At 36.5% G+C, this 27,052-nt stretch overlaps 1 protein-coding gene across 11 annotated transcripts in view; it reads left to right on the top strand.

Moving 5' to 3' along the window:
• HDAC9 (histone deacetylase 9) overlaps positions 1-27,052 on the top strand; it is a 938,649-nt gene that overhangs the window by 686,410 nt on the left and 225,187 nt on the right. For all 11 annotated transcript variants that reach the window (XR_009260421.1, XM_058724883.1, XM_058724881.1 and 8 more), the window contains one exon: positions 19,698-19,805. Coding sequence is in view for 10 of the 11 variants with exons in the window: in XM_058724883.1 (XP_058580866.1) it covers positions 19,698-19,805 (108 nt within the window). In the remaining variant the exon portion in view is untranslated. The remainder of the gene's footprint in view (positions 1-19,697; positions 19,806-27,052) is intronic.

Here is a 27,052-nt window from a genome sequence, read left to right as displayed (position 1 = left end):
GATGGGTGGCCCTCATTAGGTCTTGTTTTGCAAAGAATAAAGAAGCTGCTGCCTCAAAGGTATGATTTTAAATCTTCCTCAAGGTCCTGAAACCTTCAGGTCCCATCTGACATACTACCCAGCTAATGTTCTCCCGTTAGAATCGTGGCAGTTTAGGGAGACTAGTAAGAAGGATATGGAGATTGTTTTCAGAAGCCCTTGTAATGAGATACACAGAGAAACTTGATTTAGAAATTAGAACATTTGGATTCAAGTCTCCACATTGTCTCTGATTCAACAGAACTGGATGGGGCCTGAAATTCTGCATCTCTTACCCATATGATGTCAATGTTGCTGATCCATGAACCACACTTTGAATGATAAGATCCTGTATGACTACAAAGGCGCAAATAATTTAATTTTTCTAGGCTTCAATTTCTTTATCTCTGAAGTAGAGGTAATTAATGAAACATACTTTATCATCTCCTTTGGGGGTCAAATATGGTATTACTTTGTGGTAATACTTTATCTAAATTTAAAACAGATTTTTTAAAGTTTATTTATTTATTTTGAAAGAGTGAGAAGGTGTGTTTGGGGGAGGGGTAGAGACAGGAAGAAGAGGATCTGGAGCAGGCTCTGAACTGTCAGTGCAGAGCTTGAGGTAGGGCTTGAACTCACAGACCATGATATCATGACCTGAGCTGAATAAGACTCTTAGCCAACTGAGCCACCCAGGCACCCCTAAAATAGCTTTTAAAAAATCAGTTTTTCTGGAGCGATCATAAAGCAGGCTCCCATTAACTTGATACTGGGGATCTGGTTGACAAGGACTTACAGGGATGTCTTGTCTTCTTAGGGCAAATAGTTAAGACCTGGAAGTTCTATGATGAGTAGGGGTACACCATGACAGAGGATGGGGGCCCTAGAGGCACCCCAGATATTGCTGGTTATCAAGCTAGAGAAAGGAGGAACCTAATGCTAGCAAATGAAAGCTATAGATCTAGGTGTGGTGCTAACTAATGAAACATGTTCTTCACGAAATCAGTGATGTAATGCAGGACTTGAATGGGGAAACTATTTTTACATTTTAGCCAGAGTCAAACCCTGTCAAGAAATATATCTCTATAGAATTGACTTATTTTCATCCATTAATTGATTCTCTTGGCACACATTTATTAAGGATCTATTATGTGTCAGATGTGTGAAGATACCCCCTTAGCACTGCGCTCATGGCTCTTAACACTAGTTCTCATCATATATCATTAAGAAGAGATCTATAGAACAAACAATATAGAAAATCTTTTTTTAGTTCTTATCTGCATTTGTCTGCTCAGGCTGCCCTATAAAGACACCACAGACTGGCTAGCTTCAACAACAGAAATCGTCGTTTACCAGTAGCTATATAAATTATAGGGTATTCCTAAATAATAGCTCAGGTATCCCATGAAGTTATTGATTGTTTTCCAAGCTTCACAGTCATCCTGTATATGGAACATCATGTAACTAGCCTACTGCAAGGAAATCCAGAGGAAAGAAAAGAAACACGTACAAAACAAACAAAAACATCTACTTATAAAACCTGATTAACCTTTTATTTTTTATTTTTTTAAAAAACATTTTTCATGTTTATTATTTTATTTTATTTTTTTTCAATATATGAAATTTATTGTCAAATTGGTTTCCATACAACACCCAGTGCTCATCCCAAAAGTGCCCTCCTTAATACCCATCACCCACCCTCCCCTCCCTCCCACCCCCCATCAACCCTCAGCTTGTTCTCAGTTTTTAGGAGTCTCTTATGCTTTGGCTCTCTCCCACTCTAAGCTCTTTTTTTTTTTCCTTCCCCTCCCGCATGGGTTTCTGTTAAGTTTCTCAGGATCCACATAAGAGTGAAAACATATGGTATCTGTGTTTCTCTGCATGGCTTATTTCACTTAGCCTAACATTCTCCAGTTCCATCCACGTTGCTACAAAGGGCCATATTTCATTCTTTCTCATTGCCACGTAGTACTCCGTTGTGTGTATAAATCACAATTTCTTTATCTATTCATCAGTTGATGGACATTTAGGCTTTTTCCACAATTTGGCTATTGTTGAGAGTGCTGTTATAAACACTGGGGTACAAGTGCCCCTATGCATCAGTACTCCTGTATCTCTTGGGTAAATTCCTAGCAGTGCTATTGCTGGGTCATAGGGTAGGTCTATTTTTAATTTTTTGAGGAACCTCCACACTGTTTTCCAGAGTGTCTGCTCCAATTTGCATTCCCACCAACAGTGCAAGAGGGTTCCCATTTCTCCACATCCTCTCCAGCATCTATAGTCTCCTGATTTGTTCATTTTGGCCACTCTGACTGGCATGAGGTGATATCTCAGTGTGGTTTTGATTTGTATTTTCCTGATGAGGAGCGACGTTGAGCATCTTTTCATGTGCCTGTTGGCCTTCCGGATGTCTTCTTTAGAGAATGTCTATTCATGTTTTCTGCCCATTTCTTCACTGGGTTATTTGTTTTTCGGGTGTGGAGTTTGGTGAGCTCTTTATAGATTTTGGATACTAGCCCTTTGTCCGATATGTCATTTGCAAATATCTTTTCCCATTCCGTTGGTTGCCTTTTAGTTTTGTTGGTTGTTTCCTTTGCTGTGCAGAAGCTTTTTATCTTCATAAGGTCCCAGTAGTTCATTTTTGCTTTTAATTCCCTTGCCTTTGGGGATGTGTCCAGTAAAAAATTGCTACTACTGAGGTCAGAGAGGTCTTTTCCTGCTTTCTCCTCTAGGGTTTTGATGGTTTCCTGTCTCACATTCAGGTCCTTTATCCATTTTGAGTTTATTTTTGTGAAGGGTGTGAGAAACTGGTCTAGTTTCAATCTTCTGCATGTTGCTGTCCAGTTCTCCCAGCACCATTTGTTAAAGAGACTGTCTTTTTTCCATTGGATGTTCTTTCCTGCTTTGTCAAAGATGAGTTGGCCATACTTCTGTGGTTCTAGTTCTGGGGTTTCTATTCTATTGCATTGGTCTATGTGTCTGTTTTTGTGCCAATACCATGCTGTCTTGATGATTACAGCTTTGTAGTAGAGGCTAAAGTCTGGGATTGTGATGCCTCCTGCTTTGGTCTTCCTCTTCAAAATTACTTTGGCTATTAGGGGCCTTTTGTGGTTCCATATGAATTTTAGGATTGCTTGTTCTGGCTTCGAGAAGAATGCTGGTGCAATTTTGATTGGGATTGCATTGAATGTGTAGATAGCTTTGGGTAGTATTGACATTTTGACAATATTTATTCTTCCAGTCCATGAGCACGGAATGTTTTTCCATTTCTTTATATCTTCTTCAATTTCCTTCATAAGCTTTCTATAGTTTTCAGCATACAGATCTTTTACATCTTTGGTTAGATTTATCCCTAGGTATTTTATGCTTCTTGGTGCAATTGTGAATGGGATCAGTTTCTTTATTTGTCTTTCTGTTGCTTCATTATTAGTGTATAAGAATGCAACTGATTTCTGTACATTGATTTTGTATCCTGCAACTTTGCTAAATTCATGTATCAGTTCTAGCAGACTTTTGGTGGAGTCTATTGGATTTTCCATGTATAATATGTCGTCTGCAAAAAGTGAAAGCTTAACTTCATCTTTGCCGATTTTGATGCCTTTGATTTCCTTTTGTTGTCTGCTTGCTGATGCTAGAACTTCCAACACTGTGTTAAACAACAGCGGTGAGAGTGGACATCCCTGTCGTGTTCCTGATCTCAGGGAAAAAGCTCTCAGTTTTTCCCCATTGAGGATGATGTGAGCTGTGGGCTTTTCATAAATGGCTTTTATGATGTTTAAGTATGTTCCTTCTATCCCGACTTTCTTGAGGGTTTTTATTAAGTAAGTTTGCTGAATTTTGTCAAATGCCTTTTCTGCATCGATTGACAGGATCATATGGTTCTTATCTTTTCTTTTATTAATGTGATGTATCACGTTGATTGATTTGCGAATGTTGAACCAGCCTTGCATCCCAGGAATGAATCCCACTTGATCGTGGTGAATAATTCTTTTTATATGCTGTTGAATTTGATTTGCTAGTATCTTATTGAGAATTTTTGCATCCATATTCATCAGGGATATTGGCCTGTAGTTCTCTTTTTTAACTGGGTCTCTCTCTGGTTTAGGAATCATCATGTTTGTTTATTTTTAAGAGAGAGAGAGAGAGAGCACAAATGGTGGAGGGGCAGAGAGAGAGACAGAATCTGAAGCAGGCTCCAGGCTGTGAGCCATCAGCACAGAGCCGACGAGAGGCTCTAACTTGTGAGCCGTGAGATTGTGACCTCAGCTGAAGTCAGACGCTCAATGTACTGAGCCACCCAGGTGCCTCTTGATTAGCTTTTTAAACAATCATTCCCCATTTATTTTTAAGATGCTAATGCCCAGGATAGAAAAATATATCTTTATCCTATCCCTGACAGCAGTGAAGATTTCGTCAACTCTATGTTGTTTTAAAAAATAGGTATTTTCTAATAGTGCTAGAGATTGGAAATTAAAGATCAAGTTGCAGGCAGGATTGGTTTCTCCTGAGGCCTATCTCTGCGGTTTGCAGATGGACACTTTTTCACTGTGTCTTTACATGGCTTTTTCTCTTTGTGTGCACATAACTGGTGTCTCTTTCTCTACTTACAGGGACACCAGTCATATTACCTCTTTAAAGTCCCTATCTGCAAATATGGTCAAATTGGGGTTAGATCTTCATCATTTGAATTTGGGGAGAACACAATTCCATCCATATCAAAATCTATTATCTAGGGTTGACTTTGATTGAAATCCCAGTTCTGTGTCTTATCAACTGTGTAACTGTTCGAATTACTTAACCTCTCTGAAGCTCAGTTTCCTCTTTTGTTAAAGTGACTAATAGTACATGAGGAATAAATTAGGTAATGTTTCTAAAATGTTTAACACAGTGTCTGGCACTTATTTGTTGCCCCAGTCCATCCCCTGCATCTTTTTTAGATGCTGACCAGAGATATTTACTTTGTGCTTTCTTTGAGTAGTAAGTTTGACTTGTTATCTCTTCCCCTGAATCTACTAACAGTCTAAGCTTTTCTCTCTTTGAATCTTTCATACTCCCACCCCAACTTTCACTGTTGCCGAGAAGAAAATATATATTGTAATCTTCAGTTCTAGCCCTAAGAGTAGAGGCTTGAGGATAGAAAAATATTGAACTTCTCAAATACTTCTTAAGTGGAAAAAGGTAATTATTCTATTTCCTAAAACAAATAAGAAATTTGGCTTGCAGATGTCATTATACATATTGTATAGAGCTTAAAAAAGAATAAGCTATGTTGAAAAATTAAAACTAGAATTTCTCAGAAATTAAATAAAACTGAGATGATTTCAGTGATTTTAAAAAATATTAGATAATTTCTAAGTTACCAAATCAAGATACTGTCTGCAGAAATAGCTGATCCACAATGGGTGATTCATTTAAAATATGTATTTTACCTGAAGTAATGCAAAAGTTAAAAAGATACTTAATTTCCTTCATAGTTTAACTTTTATACAACATGCCTAAAATGGTACAGAATCAGTACTTTGATGAAACCTCTGTTTCTTTGTTAAGTCTGATGTCTCTCAGGAGGTTTCTACAGGCATCTGATCATTATTTAAGCTTAAACTCAATTATTCAAAAATGCCCTGTGGCCCAAGCAGCAGCATAGCATAGCAGCAGCTGTTTACTGAACTGCTTAGTATTGGCTGAGGACTTTTGGTTCCCAACTTTCAGGATGAAATATTCAAGGCATCCGTGGAAGAATCATGTACCACATTAACCATGCTGAGTGCTTATGAAACCTGTTCTGTTAATGGGCAAACTAGTATTATATTTTAACTCTGGGAATATTTCCGAAAAGAATCAACAAGCTAAGTTTCGATTATACAAAGGAGACTGTGCCTAAATTCCTTTTCTTCTAAGTCATTCTCTTTCCCTTTTAAAATACTTTCATATCCACTTTCAGTACAGGTAGCTTAATTTCTATCACGTGCGGCTTTTCAGAGCATTAGCTTTGTTTCGGGTGCCAGAGATTGAGCTATGCTGGATGTGCTTGGAAAAGGCCCACATTCATTCAGGAAACTCCAGTTGAACTAGATCCATATGCAGCTAAAAAAAAAAAATGTAGCTTTCTGATTAGAAGTAGTTTCTGGCTTCTAGCATTATCACAGATGATTTTTGTTTTTGATGTGCCTCGGAATAAAAAGTAATGTTGGAACCAAAACTCTGAGATTTTTTTTTTCTCTTAGTGAACATATTTACTGAGAACTTACTACTTTCACTGTTGTGTTGCACTATGTTAAACACTTTACATGCATTGACTAATTTAATGCTAATAATAATCCTATGAGGAAGGTGATATAATCCTGTGAATAAGGTGGTTTCATCTCCATTTTATTTAGAGCATGGTTAATAAACTTGCCCATGTTTGAACAGCTTGTAAATGGAAATAGTTTTCAAGGTCTCTAACTCTAACTCTTGAGTCAAAAAATAGATAAGGTGATACTGCACTAAACAGTGATGAAGCCATTGCCAAAGCTATCACCTAAAATAATGGAATAAAGTGGAAGAGTCCAAAGATTGGCTCCTTGGAAAATCTGTTAAAAAGCTTATTAAAAAACCTGACAATTTCTCCAAATCCTGGGGCTATGAAAGCCTCTAGGTACAAACTAGTAGTATAATGCTTTGACAAATTATATTGGTAGCCATTCTTTCTTGGTACAACTTATCTTGTTAGGGTTAATTTATTTTCAAACTCTTAACGCATTTCCAATTTTACCTGTAGCTTTACCTTTTCTTTGTGGCTCTCTTACCCAAGTAGAATTCGATCTTTGTGTAATTTGGAAGGAAAGTCCTTTCTCTGTGAAATCAATGCTCCTCAAATTATTATGTGGTAAAGGACAATATTTTGTTTGCTTACATTTTATTTCCTGTCACAGAGCAATGCTCTTGTAAAATGTAATAAAAAAGAATTACTAAAAAAGAGATTAAAAACCGTACAAAATGCAAATTCATTTTTATTAGGTTCAACAGATATAAAATTATTCCAAAAATTTGTTATAAAAGTTTCTAAAGGCTTGCTTTTGTTTATCTTGTTGTTACACTGGGACCACCATGGTTCCATGGACCACACTTTGAAGAACAGTGTTCTATATTAGGGAGGTTTTGCTATGGTTGAATTTAAATCAACCATCTTGTTAGTTGTTATATACTTGTTACATCTGTTTTTGCTTGTTTTCTTTTTCTATCTTTTTTCTGCTTTCCTGTGGATTGAATATTTTTGAGAATTATATTTTTATTTCCATTATAGGCTTATTTTATCTATATTTTTAGTAGTTTCTCTAGTATATACATTTATTAATTAATACATTTCAAAGTCAGTAATATTACACTACTTCTTATATAATGTGACAATCTTATAGTAGTTTGTTTGCAGTCCTCTCATTCTACATATTTTGTTGGCATATATCTGACTTTTTACATGTGCCATAAAACCCTCAATAAAATTGTTATTGTTTTTGCTTTGGACAGTCAAGGTTTTAAGGGAATAAAAATAAGGGAAAAGTCTCTTTTATATGAGCCTTCATAATTATGATTTTCAGCACTCTTCATTTCCTGAGTGTTTTTCTTTACCATTTTTTGTATTTCAGGTCTGATGGAAGTATAATACTTCAGCATTTATTTTTCTGAAAATTTTTATTTTACCTTTTAAAGATATTTTTGTTCGTATAGAATTCTGGATTGACATGTTTATCCTTTGAAAACTTTGAAGGTGTGACTCCATTGTTTCCTAGCTTAAATAGTTTCTGCTAAGAAATATGCTAACATTCCTTTTCTTAGTTCAAAATTTTATGTAATGTGTTTCTTTTCTCTGCTTCCTTCAGGATTTTTTTTTTAAATATTTTAGCAATTTGATAGTGATGTGTCTAGGTGTGGTTTTGTTTTTGTAATTGAATTGATGGCATTTTTTTGTAGTTATGTTTTGAATTTTTTGGATCTGTGGTCTCACTTTTTTTGATAAATTCTCAGTCGTTATCTCTTTAGTATTTCTTCTGCTTTATTTTATTTCTTTCCTCATTCCAAGAATCCAGTTACACCTGTAATAGACTAATTCAGGTTACTTGCTTGTTTTATGACCTTAGCTCCAAACCCCTCCCCCACAGTTAACTATTTATTCAGCACTTGTTATTATTATTATTATTATTATCATTATTAGCTTTCTCTCCCCCAAACAATAAAGTAAATTTAGACCAATTGTTCTTTTTTTTATATATAACTTGTTTTTTATTTTTTTAAATTTACATCCAAATTAGCATATAGTGCAACAATGATTTCGGGAGTAGATTCCTCAGTGCCCCTTCCCCATTGAGCCCATCCCCCTTCCTATAACCCCTCCCATAACCCTCAATTTGTTCTCCATATTTATGAGTCTCCTCTGTTTTGCCCCCCTCCGTTTTCTATATTATTTTTTCCCTTCCCTTGTGTTCATCTGTTTTGTCTCTTAAAGTCCTCATATGAGTGAAGTCATATGATTTTTGTCTTTCTCTGACTAATTTCACTTAGCATAATACCCTCCAATTCCATCCACATAGTTGCAAATGGCAAGATTTCATTCTTTTTGATTGCTGAGTAATATTCCATTATATATATATTCCATTATATATCTCACATCTTATATATATATATATATATATATCATATATATATATCTTATATATATAAGTATATCTTATATATATAAGATATATATATATAAGATATATATATCTTATATATATATATCTCACATCTTATTCATCTATCGATGGACATTTGGGCTCTTTCCATACTTTGGCTATTGTTGATAGTGCTGCTATAAACATTGGTGTGCATGTGTCCCTTCGAAACAGCATCCCTGTGTCCCTTGGATAAATACCTAGTAATGCAATTGCTGGGTTGTAGGGTAGTTCTATTTTTAGTTTTTTGAGGAACCTCCATACTGTTTTCCAGAGTGGCTGCACCAGCTTGCATTGCCACCAACAATGCAAAAGAGATCCTCTTTCTCCACATCCTCACCAACATCTGTTGTTGCCTCTGTTGTTAATATTAGCCATTCTGACAGGTATAAGGTGGTATCTCCTTGTGGTTTTGATTTGTATTTCCCTGATGATGAGTGATGTTGAGCATTTTTTCATGTATCTGTTAGCCATCTGGATGTCTTCTTTGGAGAAGTGTCTATTCCTGTTTTTTTGCCCATTTCTTCACTGGATTATTTATTTTTTGGGTGTTGTCTTTGATAAATTCTTTATAGATTTTGGATACTAACCCTTTATCTGATATGTCATTTGCAAATATCTTCTCCCATTCTGTTGGTTGCCTCTTAGTTTTGCTGATTGTTTCCTTCACTGTGCAGAAGATTTTTGTTTTGATGAGGTCCCAGTAGTTCATTTTTGCTTTTGTTTCCCTTGCCTCTGGAGACATGTTGAGTAAGAAGTTGCTGCGGGCAAGATCAAAGAGGTTTTTGCCTGCTTTCTCCTTGAGGATTTTGATGGCTTCCTGTCTTACATTGAGGACTTTCATCCATTTTGAGTTTATTTTTGTGTATGATGTAAGAAAATGGTCCAGGTTCATTCTTCTGCATGTCACTGTCCAGTTTTCCCAGCACCACTTGCTGAAAAGACTGTCATTATTCCATTGGATATTCTTTCCTGCTTTGTTCAAAGATTAGTTGGCCATCGGTTTGTGGGTCCATTTCTGAGTTCTGTATTCTGTTACATTGATCTCAGTGTCTGTTCTTGTGCCATAGACCAGTTGTTCTTATGTTCACAAACTCTTGAGGGCCATGAAGTTATTAACAAATGAATTCCTGTGCACACCCAACATTGTCCAAGGACTGAATAAATATGTGTCAAAAATATGAAGCTACATTTTCAAATTCATGTAGACATTACTGCAATTAATATGCTTCAAGTTAATTTAAAAACATTGCTGAATTATAATTTTCACCACCATGTATTTTCGCAAGTAACACATTTGAATAATGCAATAAAACTTTTCATAGTGCTGTGAATATTTGCACCCTTTACTTAAAATGTTAAGCTAAGCATCCTTACTCTAGTCTTATCCTCAGGCAAAGCTAGAATCCTTAATAAACATACCCCGCCCCCCCACGAGTTAGAGAAGTTATCTAAGTGCCCCACTCTAAGAAATCTTTAGTTAGGCTATGATCATTTCACACAAGAAATCAACCCATCTAGTTCCTCTGAGATACTTTTTTTTCCCCCATTTCCTACTTTAGAATTTTCAAGCTTTGGGTAGAAGAAATAAGTCACCCTGGACCGCAAAAGTTATGCACTGATAGCCCAGGAGCAATATTTAGCACATCTATAGATAAGTTTCTTTTTAGCTTGGCTGGGGATTTTTTAAAAAATGAGTTCTTCTCAATATTTAAGATTTAAAAAATCACCCCAAAGGCCCCCTCTCTCATTTACCTTACCTTACATTACATCTACATTACCAGTCTGACCTCTGGAGTCTTTCGAACATGTGGCTACTGCTTTAGGCCTGAATTGTTCCACTTCAGTATGTGAGACTCTCTGAGCTATTTTCTTTGTACCTTTTCCTGTTCATGGACTCTACTTGTTGATATTAGTCACTAATACCCTTAACACCAAGGAAGTTCTTTACACTTTAGTTAAATCTAGATTATACCTGCTGCAGATCTGAGGCAACATTTAAGGAGAAGATTGTTGTTGTTATTGCTGTTTTTTAAACCATAAATTACATGGACAATGTATATTATCCAGTGTCGAGGTACATATTGGACATTTAGCTTACTTGGAACTCTGATTATTTTGTGCACTGTGTATCATACTTTCATTTTGCTGGTTGAATTTTATGTGGTCATTCTCAGAGTAAATAGTTTTTTTAAAAAAGGGAAAAACTTGATGGTCATTAAGTGCTTACCCGAAGGATTTGCAGATGCACAGAGGCTTCTGAATAAGGGGCTGGGATGGCACTCAAGCAACATCTTGATTTCTTAAAAAATCCTGACCAAGGATTTTGGTCATTTTAATTCATGTTCTTAATTCACAGTAGGATAAAGAAACTGTGAAAGCAATGGTCTTTAAAATATTACTCAGCTCTCAGATGCTCAGAATCTGTTTCAAAGAAAGTGAACATTGGGAAGTGTGACACTTACATATTTCCTCTAAACGAAATGAATCATAACCACTCAAAGGCAGTAGTCTGTCCGTATACTCCCTGCCTTACTTTTATGCAGGGACAAACCCAAAATACTAATGAACAAACATTTCTCAAGGACCTGACTGTGAATAGGTAGAACTTGTCTCTTTCTTTCTTTCTTTTTTCTTTTTCGTATAGGTGCCAATAATCATATGATGTCCTTGATCTTTTATTTTGCCACTGATATTATATAATTATTTCTTTTTTGAAATTATTATAATAAATTGCCATCCACTTCTTTGATGTATTAGGGAAAAATAAGTTGAGATTGAAGCAAAAGAATGGGAAGAACTGTGAAAGGTTTTTCCTGGCTCTGTCACTAAATTCGTGAAACTGAAGAAACTGAAAAGGGCAGAATAGCCCTTTAAAATAAGTTTCTATTAGTGTTGATTCTATTCAGCCGACACAATTATTTGGAAAAATTCAGGAAAAGAACAATGTTGATAAAAATGATTCTTGGTTGTATTCCAAAGAAAAAGCAAGAGAGAAAGCACAACTTTAAAAACTAACAATGAAAATATAAAGCGATTTCCTCCTTGTTCCCTCTCTGTCCTCTGCTCTGCCTCCTCTCTGGACTCTCTCTCTGCTACTTTTGCTGCTTCGTTCTTTCTCTGTGTTTTCCTTTTATTCTTGTCATATTCCATAAAGGATTTAAAGCAACTTTCAAAACAAACATGACGTGTGTGTTCAAAAGTAAGTGTGGTAATCATGGAAAAGTGAAGATAGACACATGAGCTAGGAATGAGATTAGCTTATAAGGTGTGAGCTGTAGTATCTACTATTTTTATTAGAGAAGTTCCACAAATTTGTCGTGGAGAGTTTTAGCAGCCAGTATGAAGAAGGGAGCCCTGATATTTATATGGATCTCAATGTTTATAGAGCAAGATTTCTCAACTTTGGCATTATTGACATTGACAGATATTTATTTGTTGTGATGTCCTATTGCACTGTAAGATGATTAGCAACATTCCTGGCTTCCACTCAACAGACACTGGAAGCTCACCTGCCCCTTCAGTCTTGACAACCAAAAATGTCTTCAGAAATTCACAAATGGGCACCAGGGGTGGGGCGGGAGGGAAGACGGTTTAAAACACCCCCGTTAAGACTACTGCTTTAAAATAATGGTGAACAAATTATAAAATTACAAAATGCCCAGCTACTCCCGATACAACTGTGGCATTTGAAGTTTTGGAATATTTTAGCAATTTTACATGGTAGAGATTCATTTATTTACAGATAAAAAAGTGATGTAGGTCTTAGCTGTTGCATTTCACTACGAAAATCTTTGATTCTATAAATAAAATTAGAATCTGTTTTTTTCAAAATGATTTTATTTTTTATTCACTTTTTAGATTTTGATTTTATTAACATAAAAATAAGTATGGATTAAGAGCTTATGCTGTTTTTCTGGGTTCTCATCTCCAGCTGCACTAATTACTAGCTAAATAACCTCTTTGAATTTCATATACAGAAATGCTTAATAATAGCATCTATGCCAGTGATTATTGTAAGAATCGTATGAGTTTATATAGGCAATGAGATTTGCATAGTGTCTGGATCTTAATAAGTACTCTATAATTATGAGATAATAGCAGTTATTATTATTGTCATTATTATTTATAGATAATAAAGAATAGAACTTTATAGAATAGGGCAACATATAATAATAAAACTGAAAAACATGAAATGAGATAGAAAACCTTATTAGTTTTCTATCACTTTCTCTGTATATTTCCTGAATTGCATTCTGCTGTGACTCCAAGTGAATAAATGATGTTTCTACCATTCATGTTCCATAGATCAGGTTTGATTCAGTAATCCTCCTTTGTATCTTTTATAGCTATAGAGATTGCAACATGGTAGTCTTCTTTCAGATGTGAATAGTATTACCTAGTGACTAAGTTTTTGTAAGTAAATATGTAACCAGTGCTTTTCAAACCCTTACTGTTTCTTCTACCTCCATGCCTCCATAGAGAATCTTCCTAACTATTTTAGACTAGTGTGAGTAATTGCTATGTGCTTATGAATTGCTAGATTTTTCCCCCCATCTCTTGTTCTTGTCCTCCTTCCTTCCTTCCAGTTGCTGAGGCCTACTGGCCTTTGCTGATTATTGTGGGGTTGTCACATTGCCAGTTGCCCTGGATTCTCTGAGGTCCATAATGAAGTAGAGAATGTGACTCTCTCCCTCTTTTAACATAAATGTTCAATTTGGTACCAAAGTATTTTACTTCAATCTCATTTTTTAACAGAATATAAAATGCATTGCCTATTTCAGTTTTTACTTATAGTTTTCTCCATTTCTTTACCCTTCCTACCCTAATAAATAGACATGAGGCTCTGGAAATATGGGCTAGGAGGATCCCAGTGTCATGCCCTGTACTGTCTTCAGAATTGTGCCTCCTTCTCTGATGACTAAATATTTTTTTGTGAACCAAGCTTGTATAATTCTCTACCCTATTTGTATTTCCACCAGTATCTCACCACATGTGCTTGGTTCCTAATACAGAAAGACTTTTTGTGGGACAGCCTCATCTGACATTTCTGAACTACAGTTTTGGACACATGTAAGGTCCGGACCTTCCTACATGTTTAAAAGTGAGTTGAATTTTGAGGGGACTATTTTCAAATTGATAGATTTTAATTCTGGCAATAAAACAAAGCCTCTGTGGACAGTTACGCAGCAGACTACTAAAGCTGCCTTCATGTTTTGTACATTTATACAGAAATATTTGAAAGTTGAAAACAGTCTGTTTTTCAGAATACTTTGTAATCAAAAGCTTGCTAAAAATTCCAGATTATTTCGGGGGGGTGCAGTAAGTTGCATATTGCCACATTAATTCTAAAATACATTTTTACACCCCTAGTCATATATATAGCATATCATTGGGGACTTCTTCCAGGATCTTGGTTAGACCTTTTTCCCTGTCATTCAGCAGATTAAATTCCTGACCTTAAAAATGGGATACAAAATTAGAATCAGCCATGCTCATTCATATGTTGTAGATATGCTTTCTTTTCTTCTAATGACACTGATCTTCTCCACAATTAACAATATATGTATCTCTTCAAGTTTGAAGAGCTTCCTTTCAATTTTACAATTCTTTTTCTTCAAGATCAACTTACTATTGGATGCAATATTTTTAAGTAATTGTTCAGTCTCTCAGCTTCCTCTCCCAAGATGGCATTTGGGTATCTGAAGGAGGGATGGAAATTTGATGACATCCTTGGACACTCATGCTGTCCTCTGAATATGCAAGCTTCCATGGCAATTTCCCTAGTCCACCTTATTGTTCCTGAATCTCCAGCCTTTGAAGCAGCTCATTTTCTCCTGATTTCACTGCAAGATGGAGTATGTTAGGATTCCCTAGTGGGGTGCTTCTGTTGCACCTTTTGTTGCCTTTTTCCACTGTCTCAGAACCCGAAGAGACGACTTTTGGTTTTTCTTCCTCTTATTATATCCTACCTATAGCCTAGGTCTGTAAGCTTTAGGTCTCATTGTCATAAGTAGAAAAACTCTCTCCTCTGAGTATCAGAGATGCAATAGTAGCATTGTCTTTACACTGTCACTAACGTAGGACTATAACCTCAGACCATCAGGCTTAGTTCTTGATATATAAAAGAATTTGGAAAAAATCCTCTTTTACTACAAAATCTGGATTTTTTTGTGTACTGATGCAAAATCCTATTTTGAATGTCAATTTCTTTACATTTATTTTATATCAATGCTAATCTTCCTTTCAGTTCACATTTCACTGCCTCCTAATGTACGTGTACATGTGTGCATGGATATGTATACACACACACACACACACACACACACATCATGCTGAAGAATAAATTGGTGAACAGACTTAGGAGAAGTGAATGTGGTGTACGGAAAGAACAAAAAAGGTATAAGCAAATTAATTTTTTTTCAGATTATAGTAGTTTTGGTTTTAAGAATTTGCTTTGCATATCTCAACAACTTTAGCAAGATCTTAGGAACCAGCTAGTGTAGTCAACAGGATTGCCTTCTGCTCCACTACCATTTCTTTCCCCTTTCCTGGCCTAATCTAAATAATTTACATTGTTTACAATTATTTTCCATGCCCAGATCCAATTCTGTGCCACTGTCCGACTCTCTACCTTCAACTTTCAAATGCTAGAGCACCTGTCTTACAGTTCTAAGCTCTTCTGGTCTCTACCTTTATCATCATTGTATTATCATCTCACCTCCTTAATCCCAGTTATAGAGATCCACCAAAGTCTAATCCTTCTTGCTCTTTTTCCTTTTTTATCCCCCAACCACTCAGGATCCCATTCCATGCCAGGAGCCATTAACAATTGGTGGAGTCAACTGTCCTCTCTTACCTAGAGTTTTTTTCTGCTGTCAAAGCTCTGCAGTAGTTAAAATCAGAGCTTTTATATGAAGATGTCCTTCTTGATGGTATCACTCATGTAGGGAAATGTTTTTGGCAGTTTCTCCAACCAGTAAAATGGATATATCAGGATAAGAAATACTTTTTTCCATTGAGAATGGCAGGAAGTAGATTTGGACGTCTCTTCTAGTGACATAGTTAGGAGAGTTCATAAGTTGTGCAAGATTTCTTAACATTGGAGCTCTTGTTAAACTATAACATGGCAAATATATGTGTGTAGCTTTTAGTAGCTAAATAGCTAATGCTCCTGAAAAACTACTTGGAACACAATGTCTTAGGAAAATATGATTATAAATTGACTTATAAACAAGTTTTTGGGATATAACCTTGCTACATACTGAATTGTATCCTTCCCCCAATTCATATTTTGAAGCCCTAACTCCTGATGTGATTTAATTTAATAGGGTTTTTTGAGGGTAATTAAGGTTAAAGGTGGTCATAACCTTTAATAGGTGGGATCTTTAATAGAATGGTAACTTTCTAAGAAGAGGAAGAGAGAGGGGTCTGTCTCTACATGCACTCACTGAGGAAAGGCCATGTGAGGACATTGTGAAAAGGCAGCCATCTGCAAGCCAGGATGAAACCTGAAACAGAATTTTAACTAGAAACCAAATTGGCTGATACCTTCTTGGACTTCCTAGCCTCCTGAACTGGGAGAAATAAAATCTTGTTATTTAAGCCTCTCAGTGTATGATATTTTGTTATGGCAGGTGAGCTAAGACAACATCTGTTAATAAATTCAGAATTAAATACAATTACCATTTATGGAAAGATTATATCCAAAAAACTTGACCATTATTAAGTTAGTTATAAACTAAATATACATAAAACAGGTTGAAATAGTTCTTTAACTACATGTTTTTCACGTTTAAATGTAAGTAAATAGGGGCGCCTGGGTGGCGCAGTCGGTTAAGCGTCCGACTTCAGCCAGGTCACGATCTCACGGTCGTGAGTTCGAGCCCCGCGTCAGGCTCTGGGCTGATGGCTCGGAGCCTGGAGCCTGTTTCCGATTCTGTGTCTCCCTCTCTCTCTGCCCCTCCCCCGTTCATGCTCTGTCTCTCTCTGTCCCAAAAATAAATAAAAAACGTTGAAAATAAATAAATAAATAAATAAATAAATAAATAAATGTAAGTAAATAAATGGCTGATAAATTTCATAGATCCCTAGCAAACCTGTTTAAGGATAAGCCTGAACTTTGGATGTAGTAAAAATCTCAAGTATCCATTAAGCATCTATGTGTCTAGCATTCTTTCAACCAATGATCATACCTTTTTGACAAAAGTAACCCCCATACTATATAACTCTTAGCATCTATTACATAGTGGGTACCTAACAAATGTTAGCCAAATTTTAAAAAAGTAAGTATCTTGATTAGTAGAAGTTTATACACAAAAATTGATGGCACAGACACAGAATTTTATCTCTCCAAGAATTCCAAAATCTTCTGAGTATATTCCAAAGTCAAGTAAAAAGGAATTATATGTGGAATTATATGTAGAATTATGTGTGGTTTTGAGTTACTCATTAAGTCTTTGGGATTTATTTATTTATTTTTAATTTTTTTTTTAACATTTATTTATTATTGAGAAACAGAGACACAGAGCATGAGCAGGGGAGGGGCAGAGAGAGGGGGAGAGCCAGAATCCTAAGTAGGCTCCAGGCTCTGACCTGTCAGCACAGAGCCCGACGTGGGGCTCAAACTCACTAACTGTGAGATCATGACTTGAGCCGAAGTCGGTTGCTTAACCAGCTGAGCCACCCAGGCACCCCAAGTCTTTGGGATTTATTGATATGTTTTATGTTTGCTTGCTTTTACAATAATTTTAAATTTGGCTTTTAAATATTTATTTATTTTGGGGGAGAGAGAGAGAGAGTGAGTGAGAGGGAGAGGGAGAGGGAGAGGGAAGGAGAGAGGGAGGGAGAGAGCATGCACGCAGGGGAGGGACAGAGAGGGAATCCCAGTCAGGCTCCACAATATCAGCACAGAGCCCAACACAGGGCTCAAAGTGTTAGATCATGACCTGAGCCAAAATTCAGAGTGGACGTTTAACTGGCTAAGCCACCCACGTGCCCCAACTTTAACTCTGATTAATGAGGACTTACTATGGCACCTGTAGCTCTGTAATACTGACTAAAAATGATGCAGCACAATGTAAATGTTGGTTTTCATTTTAAACTTGAACAACTATCTTCCTCAAGGATATGTTTATATGAAGCTCAGATAAGTGTTTACATTGTTCAGTAAAAATAAAGCTTTTGGTTTGGAGGGCAAATGATTTGGTTCCCATGTCCATTTGATGATTCTTTCACTTTTTAGCTGGTAGTGTTTACCATGATGGTGTCGACTATGACGAAGGCTTGATGTTCTTAGAAAGCAAGAGTTATTTCAGGAGTGTAGTAGAAAGACAGGTGATGTCAGAGTCAGGGGTCTGTGTGAAGGTTTTGGGTCAGCTGAGTAGCTTCTCTAAGCCATGGTGTGCTCATTCAATAAACACTTATTAGGCTGGTACTATTTGTAAGGCATTTTAAATGGGTTTAATAGTAGCCTAAATAGTAGTACCTAACATTTGCTTATCACTTACTCATTTAATCCTCACCAAAATCATATGTGGATGGTACTTTAAAAAGTTGGTGTGTCACAGGTAAGGGAACCAAAGTGCAGAGATGTTAATTAGTTGCCCACTGTCATTCAGGTTTTAGCGGTAGCCATAACCTCACTGTGACAGTTTGATTCAGAAACCTCTCTTCACCACCACTCTGCTGTTGTTGAAAAGATCCTAATTTTTCTATTTATTTATGTATTTATTTATGGTTCTCACTTATTATTTATTTATTCATTGATCTTGACAATTTAAGTTGGTAAGGATCTCATGAGAAAAGGCATGTTAAAATGCTTAGGAAACTGCTTAATGCATTGTGAATATGTGTAATTGTTATTTATTGTATTTGTTCCACGTCATTAGGTCTCTTTAATTCTTTTAAAAATATCTTTATTTTGTGTGGGATTTCCCTTCTTTGACCAATTCAATAAGTCTTTCTACTTGCACAGTCACAAATTTTTTATTACATTTCCTGGTGCTTGAAGTAATTTATGTGTTGTAACTTTAAAGACCTCTACCATTCGTTTTTTTTTTTACATATATTAAGAAATATTTTACACATAAATATATGTAACATATATATATCTTTATAAACCACTGTTATTGTACTTTTCTTGTCCTTGTTATATGTTATCTTATTGGATGCATGAAAAAGAGTAAACAGTATTTGATAAAGGTAAAACAAAAATATCAGTTCATACTTTGTTTTCATAAGAATGTTCTCTTACAGAAGCAACCATGTATTTTAATGGCCTCTCTAATTTTAATAATACCAATCTGCATGAAGACCAGCTGCCAAACTGTAATAAATGTTAGAAATTTTAAGCTTCTACTTTGAAAACCAAATTGTTCCTTGCAGTTGAATATTGTGAATGTTTTAAGTGTGAGGACCACACACTCCTTCCATTTAGTTGGAGAACCTGAACTGTGGTTGCTACTTCCTACTCACTGACTGCTACTGCTACCTGCCTAATAATTGTCTTTGGCTCCCTGTAAACCTGCAGCCAGAAAGGTATTTGAATTTTCCCCCGCTAGCACTTGCAAATCCGATTTTTATGTATAGCTAAGTGCTCTTAGCTTTTACTCTATCTACTACTGGGGCCTGGTTTCTAGCAGGCCTGTAACTACGCCAGATCCGGCCTATGTAATGCTGTTTGTAATGAGAAATCTAAACAGGGAATGGCAGTGAGGCATGGCAGGAATGTGTTTCCATTGGAGAAGTCAGTATAGAGAAAAAGTATAAGCAAAGCTGTGTCCAGAAGGTCTTTTCAGCTGGCCAGGGTGGAAGACTAATGTTATTGTACATAGGTTGTTAGCCTGCCAGCCCTTCCTCACAAATTTGCTTTCTCTCTCTTTTCCCTTCTCCTCTTCTTCCCTCCCCCTCCCTCCCTTTTTCATCTATTCCTTGTCCTTCTCATTTTCCCTCTCTCGTTTCTTCGGGCTGTGCTGACTGTTTGCTCAGGTGGACAGTGACACCATTTGGAATGAGCTGCACTCGTCCGGTGCTGCACGCATGGCTGTTGGCTGTGTCATCGAGCTGGCTTCCAAAGTGGCCTCAGGAGAGCTGAAGGTGAGGTCTGGGTTGCATTAAGTGTGGGAAATCCAGAGAAGAAGCTGAAACACTGATGTTGTTGTTTGGGAATTGTGGGGAGTGTGGTGTGGTAATAAAAGAAAAGGGGCAGAGGGAAGAGGGCAGAAAGATGGCCACTAAGGTGTGATAATAACTAGTCTGTAGGTAGGTAGTAGCTGGTCCTGCTCAGAAGGCCTTCCTCTCCTTGGGGAAACTGTGGTCAGGGCACTCTGGTGTGTTTTTAAGAGCATAGACATGGTGAGTAAAGCTATGGTCCAGGTTAAAAATACCCAGTGTATACATGTCTGTCATGCCCTCCTGGGATTCTCTTTTGAAGCAATTTTTAAAATATGATTACTGAATACTCTGTATAAGCTCAGAATACCACCCAGAGAGAGGGGATGGAAGGGGGGGAAAGGTAAATACCAGACGGGAAGGATTGGGAGGAAGAAGGAAATTGTTGATTAAAAGGGTAATGATCCAGAGTATGTTTTTCCATGAAAGAACTTCAAAAATGATCTACGCTTTATTGTTCTTTTCTTTTTACGGTCTCTTCTTTTCTACATCACATGAAAAGAACAATGTCCAAACCCCAATGTTTCCCAGTCTAAACAATTTATAAAAGCCAGAGACCTGACAGATTTTGACATTTTATTTGGTATTTTAACAGTGCTATTTAAAGGTATGCCATGTGCGTCTTGAATGCAGTTGCCCCTATAAACTTTGTTGGTGCTAACCTGGCTTTTTAATGCACTAGTTCACACACTTTGTAAGGAAATCTGAGTGGTATTTGATTTGGTATTTTTAGCAATTACAGGGATTAGGGGAAATATGATGTGAACAATATAGGCACCACAAATTGTGTTTATCTAAAATCTAATTAGGAGTATTTTTCTTTTTATGTAATGAATCTTTATTCACTTACACCTGACTGTTCCACTTGTGTTAAAAAAAGGAGGATAGGAAGGTACACTTTACCATGCATTATCTTCCCAGAAGTCTTTGCTGTAACTCTTTAAGAAGTCTTAAGAAGCTTTATGTGTAGTTGACATGATTAGCATCAGAACATTGATTGCTCGTCTTAGGGGATTTATGGGGCCAGTAATGTGGTGCATACTACTCAGTCTTTACCTTTGGTCATGAGCTATTGCAAAGAGGAAAGGAATCAGCCTTACGGAGATGTTTTGGCTGTCTCCCAGTAGCACTTTAACAATAATTCTTCCTGTTTGAGTATGTCACTTGTAGCATTGGACTAAATTGACATTAAAAAAAATAATATTTGAAGGTCTTATTTTCTTTTTTTTTTTTATTTTTAAAAAATTTTTTTTTCAACGTTTTTTATTTATTTTTTTGGGACAGAGAGAGACAGAGCATGAACGGGGGAGGGGCAGAGAGAGAGGGAGACACAGAATCGGAAACAGGCTCCAGGCTCCGAGCCATCAGAGCCCCAGAGCCTGACGCGGGGCTCGAACTCACGGACCGTGAGATCGTGACCTGGCTGAAGTCGGACGCTTAACCGACTGCGCCATCCAGGCGCCCCTGAAGGTCTTATTTTCAAAGGAATTCAAAAAACATACAACAGCTAAGGCATAGTACTATAATTTTTAGAAGACAATGCTGTCGCAGACCCATTTAACAACAAAGAAAATGATTATGTTAGCATGCACAATTTCTAATTGTTTTGATTCTGTGGGAGTTTAATCAATAATTTTCAAGCATAATGCCTGCATATTACACTCAAAATCATCATTGTTAGTAGCCTTAGGAAATACAGAATTGCCAAATGTACATGTGAAGAGTGTTTAACAGAAACCTATTTCTCTTTTTTAGGAGGTAGTCATTTAAAATAGCCAATTACAAACAAAGTGTCAATAACATATAGCATGGACATGGTGACCACCAGCTGTACCAACACTGGCTATTTATATTAAGAACAAAGATTTGTACAAATGCTTTCTTCCCCCTTGGTTGAGAAATTAGCAGGTGTGGTTAAAAAAAAATAGAGGAGAAAAGATGAGAGAATAAGAGCCAGCCTAAAGATCAAGAAATCTTGGTCTAAGATCTGCCACTTAAATCCTCTGTCATTGGTGGCAAATCATTTAACTTCTTTGGGCTTCAGTTTCTTGTTCTGCAAAATCATCAGGGTGGAATTTATAATGTTGAATGTTGTACGTGGTGCTGTTTGCAAATGAAAATTAGATTTGATTCTCAAATATACATACTATGGCACATCAAATAATAGATATTCTAAAATTGATTTCAACTTATTTTGATGAATATTTGAGATACTGCAGCTCATTTATCTTTCTGATTGTTAAGCCCAAAGTAAAAGTCCAAGACAGGACTATAACAAAGGCACTACTGCTGACAGGTCAAGAGACTGAACCTCCTGATTGCTAATAATTTTAGGAGGCCTGTGGGAATGCCATGTGGGAAAAGTAGCAGTTACAAATGATTTGTAGCCACAGTGAAGAACTGAGGTAGAGAACCATGTTTGAGGACCTCTAGCTAAGCAGAAATGTCACTCAGTGTCCACCTGTCTCAGCCTCCAGTATGACAGGGCTGGTACACTTGCTGGCCAGTGCAGTTGACACTCCTGGCTGTGGAGTCACTTCATTCCAATCTGTGAAGAGAACAGAGAAGCTTATCTGAGGACACTGGTAAGTTAGCCTCTGATAAGAAAACTTCAGAGTTAATTTTTTGGTTTTCAGCATCTGCATTCAGTTCTCCTATGTTCTACTAGTAAATCAATAACTCACTGAAACAAAACCGGCACATCATAATGCTCTATTTTGTGAGACTGCACTAATTTTGCTTGGAAAACAGAGAATAATTAAGAGCTTTATTTCAAATAGGGTGGGCCTGGATGGAGTACTGAACTGAGAGGTGGGAGGCAGCTGGAGGTTAGGTGACTAAACTCATAGAGAATGGGGACCCAGGAGATAAGAAGTATGTATGAGAAAGGAAAATGCTGAGGACAGATTTGATTACCTGGACTATTTGCTTGATGCTGAACTTATTGTGATACCCCTTACTGTTGACAGGTTCTGTCCATTATTCACCTGAGGGTACTGATGGACTGAAAGAATTAAGGGAATGAAAAAGGCACAGAAAGTGGGTTTCATTTTGATGCTTGAACAGACCATGTGTGGCAAACTATAGCAGTAAATTGGTGTATTTACAAAGAATGGGCATGCTCGGTGGAGTTCAGTGGAAATAATGGGGACTTTCAAGTTTTCCAAGTTTTTAACAAGATATACATGCATATCTATATGTGTAAAACACACACACACAAATGGAAATTTCTGAAATATAGAGATGCCCAAGTTGGCCCTTTCTGAGATTGTAGTACAAAGGAACACAAATATTCTGAAAATGCTGAAATGTTAGGTGTATTGGGAACTGTAATTGGAAGAATACTTACCTGAAAATGGTTTTATTGTTCTATAGCACATTTAAGAAATTATGTCTAGGGGCACCTGGGTGGCGCAGTCGGTTAAGCGTCCGACTTCAGCCAGGTCACGATCTCGCGGTCTGTGAGTTTGAGCCCCGCGTCAGGCTCTGGGCTGATGGCTCGGAGCCTGGAGCCTGTTTCCAATTCTGTGTGTCTCCCTCTCTCTCTGCCCCTTCCCCGTTCATGCTCTGTCTCTCTCTGTCCCAAAAATAAATAAAAAAAAAAAAAAAAAAGAAATTATGTCTAGAAATAGATGTATCTTTTAAAAATGAGTATTTTTTCAAGTTATAAACAGTTCATTACTTGGTTCAAAGAATGGTGTAAAATATCATGATGCATACCTTAAGTACATATAAATTTTGTCGATTATACCTCAGTAAAGCTGGAAAAAAATGATTGAACACACATCAAGCTTTACTATGAGGATGAATTTTGATGCTATTTTGGCAATGCTATAATATCATCATAAAAAGTAAAAATTGTTGGGGCTTCTGGGTGGCTCAGTTGGTTAAGCATCTGACTCTTGATTTAGGCTCAGGTCATGATCCCAGGGTCGTGGGTTGGAGCCCCATGTTGTGTCCATACTGAGCATGGAGCCTGCTTAAGATTCTCTCTCTCCCTTCGTCCCTCTCCTAGCTTGCACACTCTCTCTCCTTAAAATAAATTAAATAAATGAAAATTGCTTTAGTTATCTGGAAATTTTTGTCAAAGAAACCCCCTGGTAGTCTGAATGATGAATGGATTTCTTTAACGTTTAAATGGATATTGTGATGTCTTGTTGCTAATAAGACCTGCTATTCATTGAGTACCTGCTCCAGGCTGGGCAGTTTACATGTAATTTGTCATAATTCTCGTAATGACCTTTGATGGAAGTATCACCAATAGGATACCAGCTCAGAGACATCAAGTAAGTTTTTGGATCCTGTACACAGTTTAGTAAATGGCAAACCCGTACATCTCCTGACCCTCTGTTCAAGTACCCTATAAGGAATTTCTTATGGAAATAACACAAATACAGAAAGAAAAAATGGGTTAAAGACATCTTTTTCAAATAGTCTATATACTCATTTTATTATTATAAAATATTTAAAACCTACAAAAAGACAAATTACATTAATAACTTACAAACCATAATGGTAAACTATATACCTATGAACTGTTCAACTTAAAAAAAAATACTTTAGTCACACTGTTAAAGTTCTCTCAGTAATTAAATGTATTAATTATAATTAATTATAATTACAATAATTATAATTAAATGTATTCCTCAGATTTCTTTCCCTCCACTTAAAATCATGTTATAAGGATTTCTCCATATGAATTTATTTAGCTGTGATTCATTCATTTTCATTGTAAAGAAGTATTCCTTTGTACATCATAATTTGTTTATTCTGTTGGACTTTTTAATTTCCAGGTTTTTGCTCATTTGAGTAATGCTGCTATGAATAGTCTTTAACATGCCTGCTATTTCACTATGGCATTACAAAGAGTAAAATGGCAAGCTCCTACGCTAGAAACATAGTTAATTTCAGTAAGAAATGCAAAGTTGAATTCCAAAGTTATTTGCCACAGTGACATCAGCAAAAATTGGCAGTTTAAACCTCTGAAAACTGGCAGAATTTGATAAAGTCAATGGTAGAACTGGCAGAATTTGTCAGGATAAATTTTTGAAGAACTCTGGAAAGCAACCAAAAGTTTGCAACAACTCAGGAAGCATGTATTCAAAACAAAACCAGCTGAATCTTGGTAAGAACAGTGAGCTTTGTGGTGGTTTAATTCACCCTATTCTCATCTTACTCTTTCTAGCTCCACAGTAGCCTTAACAAATAACAGCCTGCATTTTTCAGTGAAAACCAGTAACTTGGCAGTCTCCAGAGGGTGCAGAATGGGAGCTTCTTCAAAGCCTCATTCCCTGAGAATTGTCATTATTGGGCCTGTTTGGTGCTTCAGTACCAGACTCTACTTGCAAGACCATCTTTATCTGATTAGACTTGGAGTTCAACTGACATGAGAAGCCTTTTCCCTAGAAACAGTTGTTGAAAAATTAAAGGCAATTGGTTAATAACTTCATGGCTACCTGAAGTGGTAGATAACAGTGGAGAATATGATAGAGTAACCAAAAGCTTCAAAGGAAAAACTGGGGAAGGAGATGTGCTAAGAGCTATGAAAAGCCCCATCAAATACCATGAGTCCAGAAAGCCACATGCATGATAGGACTATGTTCATACGCAGGAAAGATCTGACAAGGCCCTAAGCTCTCATTTTTCAGGCTGACTTTTCAGGCTCTGCTTAAAGAGGAAGTGAAGGCCAAGGTGAAATTATCAACTGCCTGGTTGGATATTGAAAATATGTTCGACACCCAAACACACACACATACACACATCCAGCCCCTTGAAAAAGGCTGGAGACCATTCATTTGCAAGCATTTAAGGAAATTTTTGTCCAATCATTTACTGATCACTAAATTAACCAAGCAGAAACTAAAGTACCACACTCAACATAGAATATAGATTTTATAGAATTAACTCAGAAAAGGCAATAAACAAAACAACAGCGACATATAATCTGTGTATACATTGTTATTTTATACACACTAATTCTTTAATTCAATAAAGAAAATAAGTCTAAAAAAAAAAAAAACAGTGACAAGCCCTGGGGAGGGATGAAAATTTGATTTCCAGAATTGCCACATTACATTGTTTAAAATGTCCAGTTTTCAACATAAAATTATGAGACATGCAAGGAAACAGATGAATCAACATGAATAAATAAAGAACACCAGTAAAAGTATGTATGTAAATAAATATAAATTATAGTATATTTGTATTTTTTGTTTGTAACTCTTTCTTTTCTCAGATTTAAAAGACAACTGCATAGAACAATAACCATGGATCTGTGTTGGTGGGCATACAGTGTATAAAGATGAAATTGGTGTGATAATATCAGCCCAAAGGAGAGCATGAGACATGGAGCTATATAACAGCAAAACAGTTTTTTTTGATGCTATTGAAATTTAGTTCATGTCTGAACTAGTTTGTTAAATGTTAATTATAATCCACTGGGCAACCAGTAAGAAAACAACTGAAAAATATATTAAAGAGGGGCGCCTGGGTGGCTCGGTCGGTTGAGCGTCCGACTTCGGGTCAGGTCATGATCTCACGGTCCGTGGGTTCGAGCCCCACGTCGGGCTCTGTGCTGACAGCTCGGAGCCTGGAGCCTGTTTCGGATTCTGTGTCTCCCTCTCTTTGTTACCCTCCCCCATTCATGCTCTGTCTCTCTCTCTCTCAAAAATAAATAAATGTTAAAAAAAATATATTAAAGAATATAAAAGAACATATATAAAAGAAATGGCAAGGAAATTAAAATGGTGCATTATAGAGTACCTACTTAAAAGAAGTCAGTAATAGAGGAATCGAGGAACAAAAAGAGACAACACATAGAAAACAAATAGTTACTCTGCCAATTTCAGGTCCCCCACTCTTATCTACATTTGACATTTTCAGATTTTTGAATGTTTGCCAATCTCGTCAGTATGGTGTTACCTTTTAGTTGTCTCTATATAGATATAGACAAGTTAATACTGTTATATCCTTCTTAAACCTTTTATTGATATTAAATAATTATCTCAAGTAAGGTTCTTTGCTCTCACTTAGACTTGAATGATACTAATACTGCATTGCTAGCTTTTTTCCCCCTAGCATTTGCTTCGTTCATCAATTACTGTCTTTCCTATAAATAGCTCATGTCTGGATTTTGTTTTCTAATCTGACTGTATATTTTAACTGGGCAAGTC

Source organism: Neofelis nebulosa, chromosome 4, assembly GCF_028018385.1.
Source record: "Neofelis nebulosa isolate mNeoNeb1 chromosome 4, mNeoNeb1.pri, whole genome shotgun sequence".
Taxonomy (NCBI): domain Eukaryota; kingdom Metazoa; phylum Chordata; class Mammalia; order Carnivora; family Felidae; genus Neofelis; species Neofelis nebulosa.
Note: the sequence above shows the minus strand (reverse complement) of the source record. Positions and strands in the feature narration are given on the sequence as shown.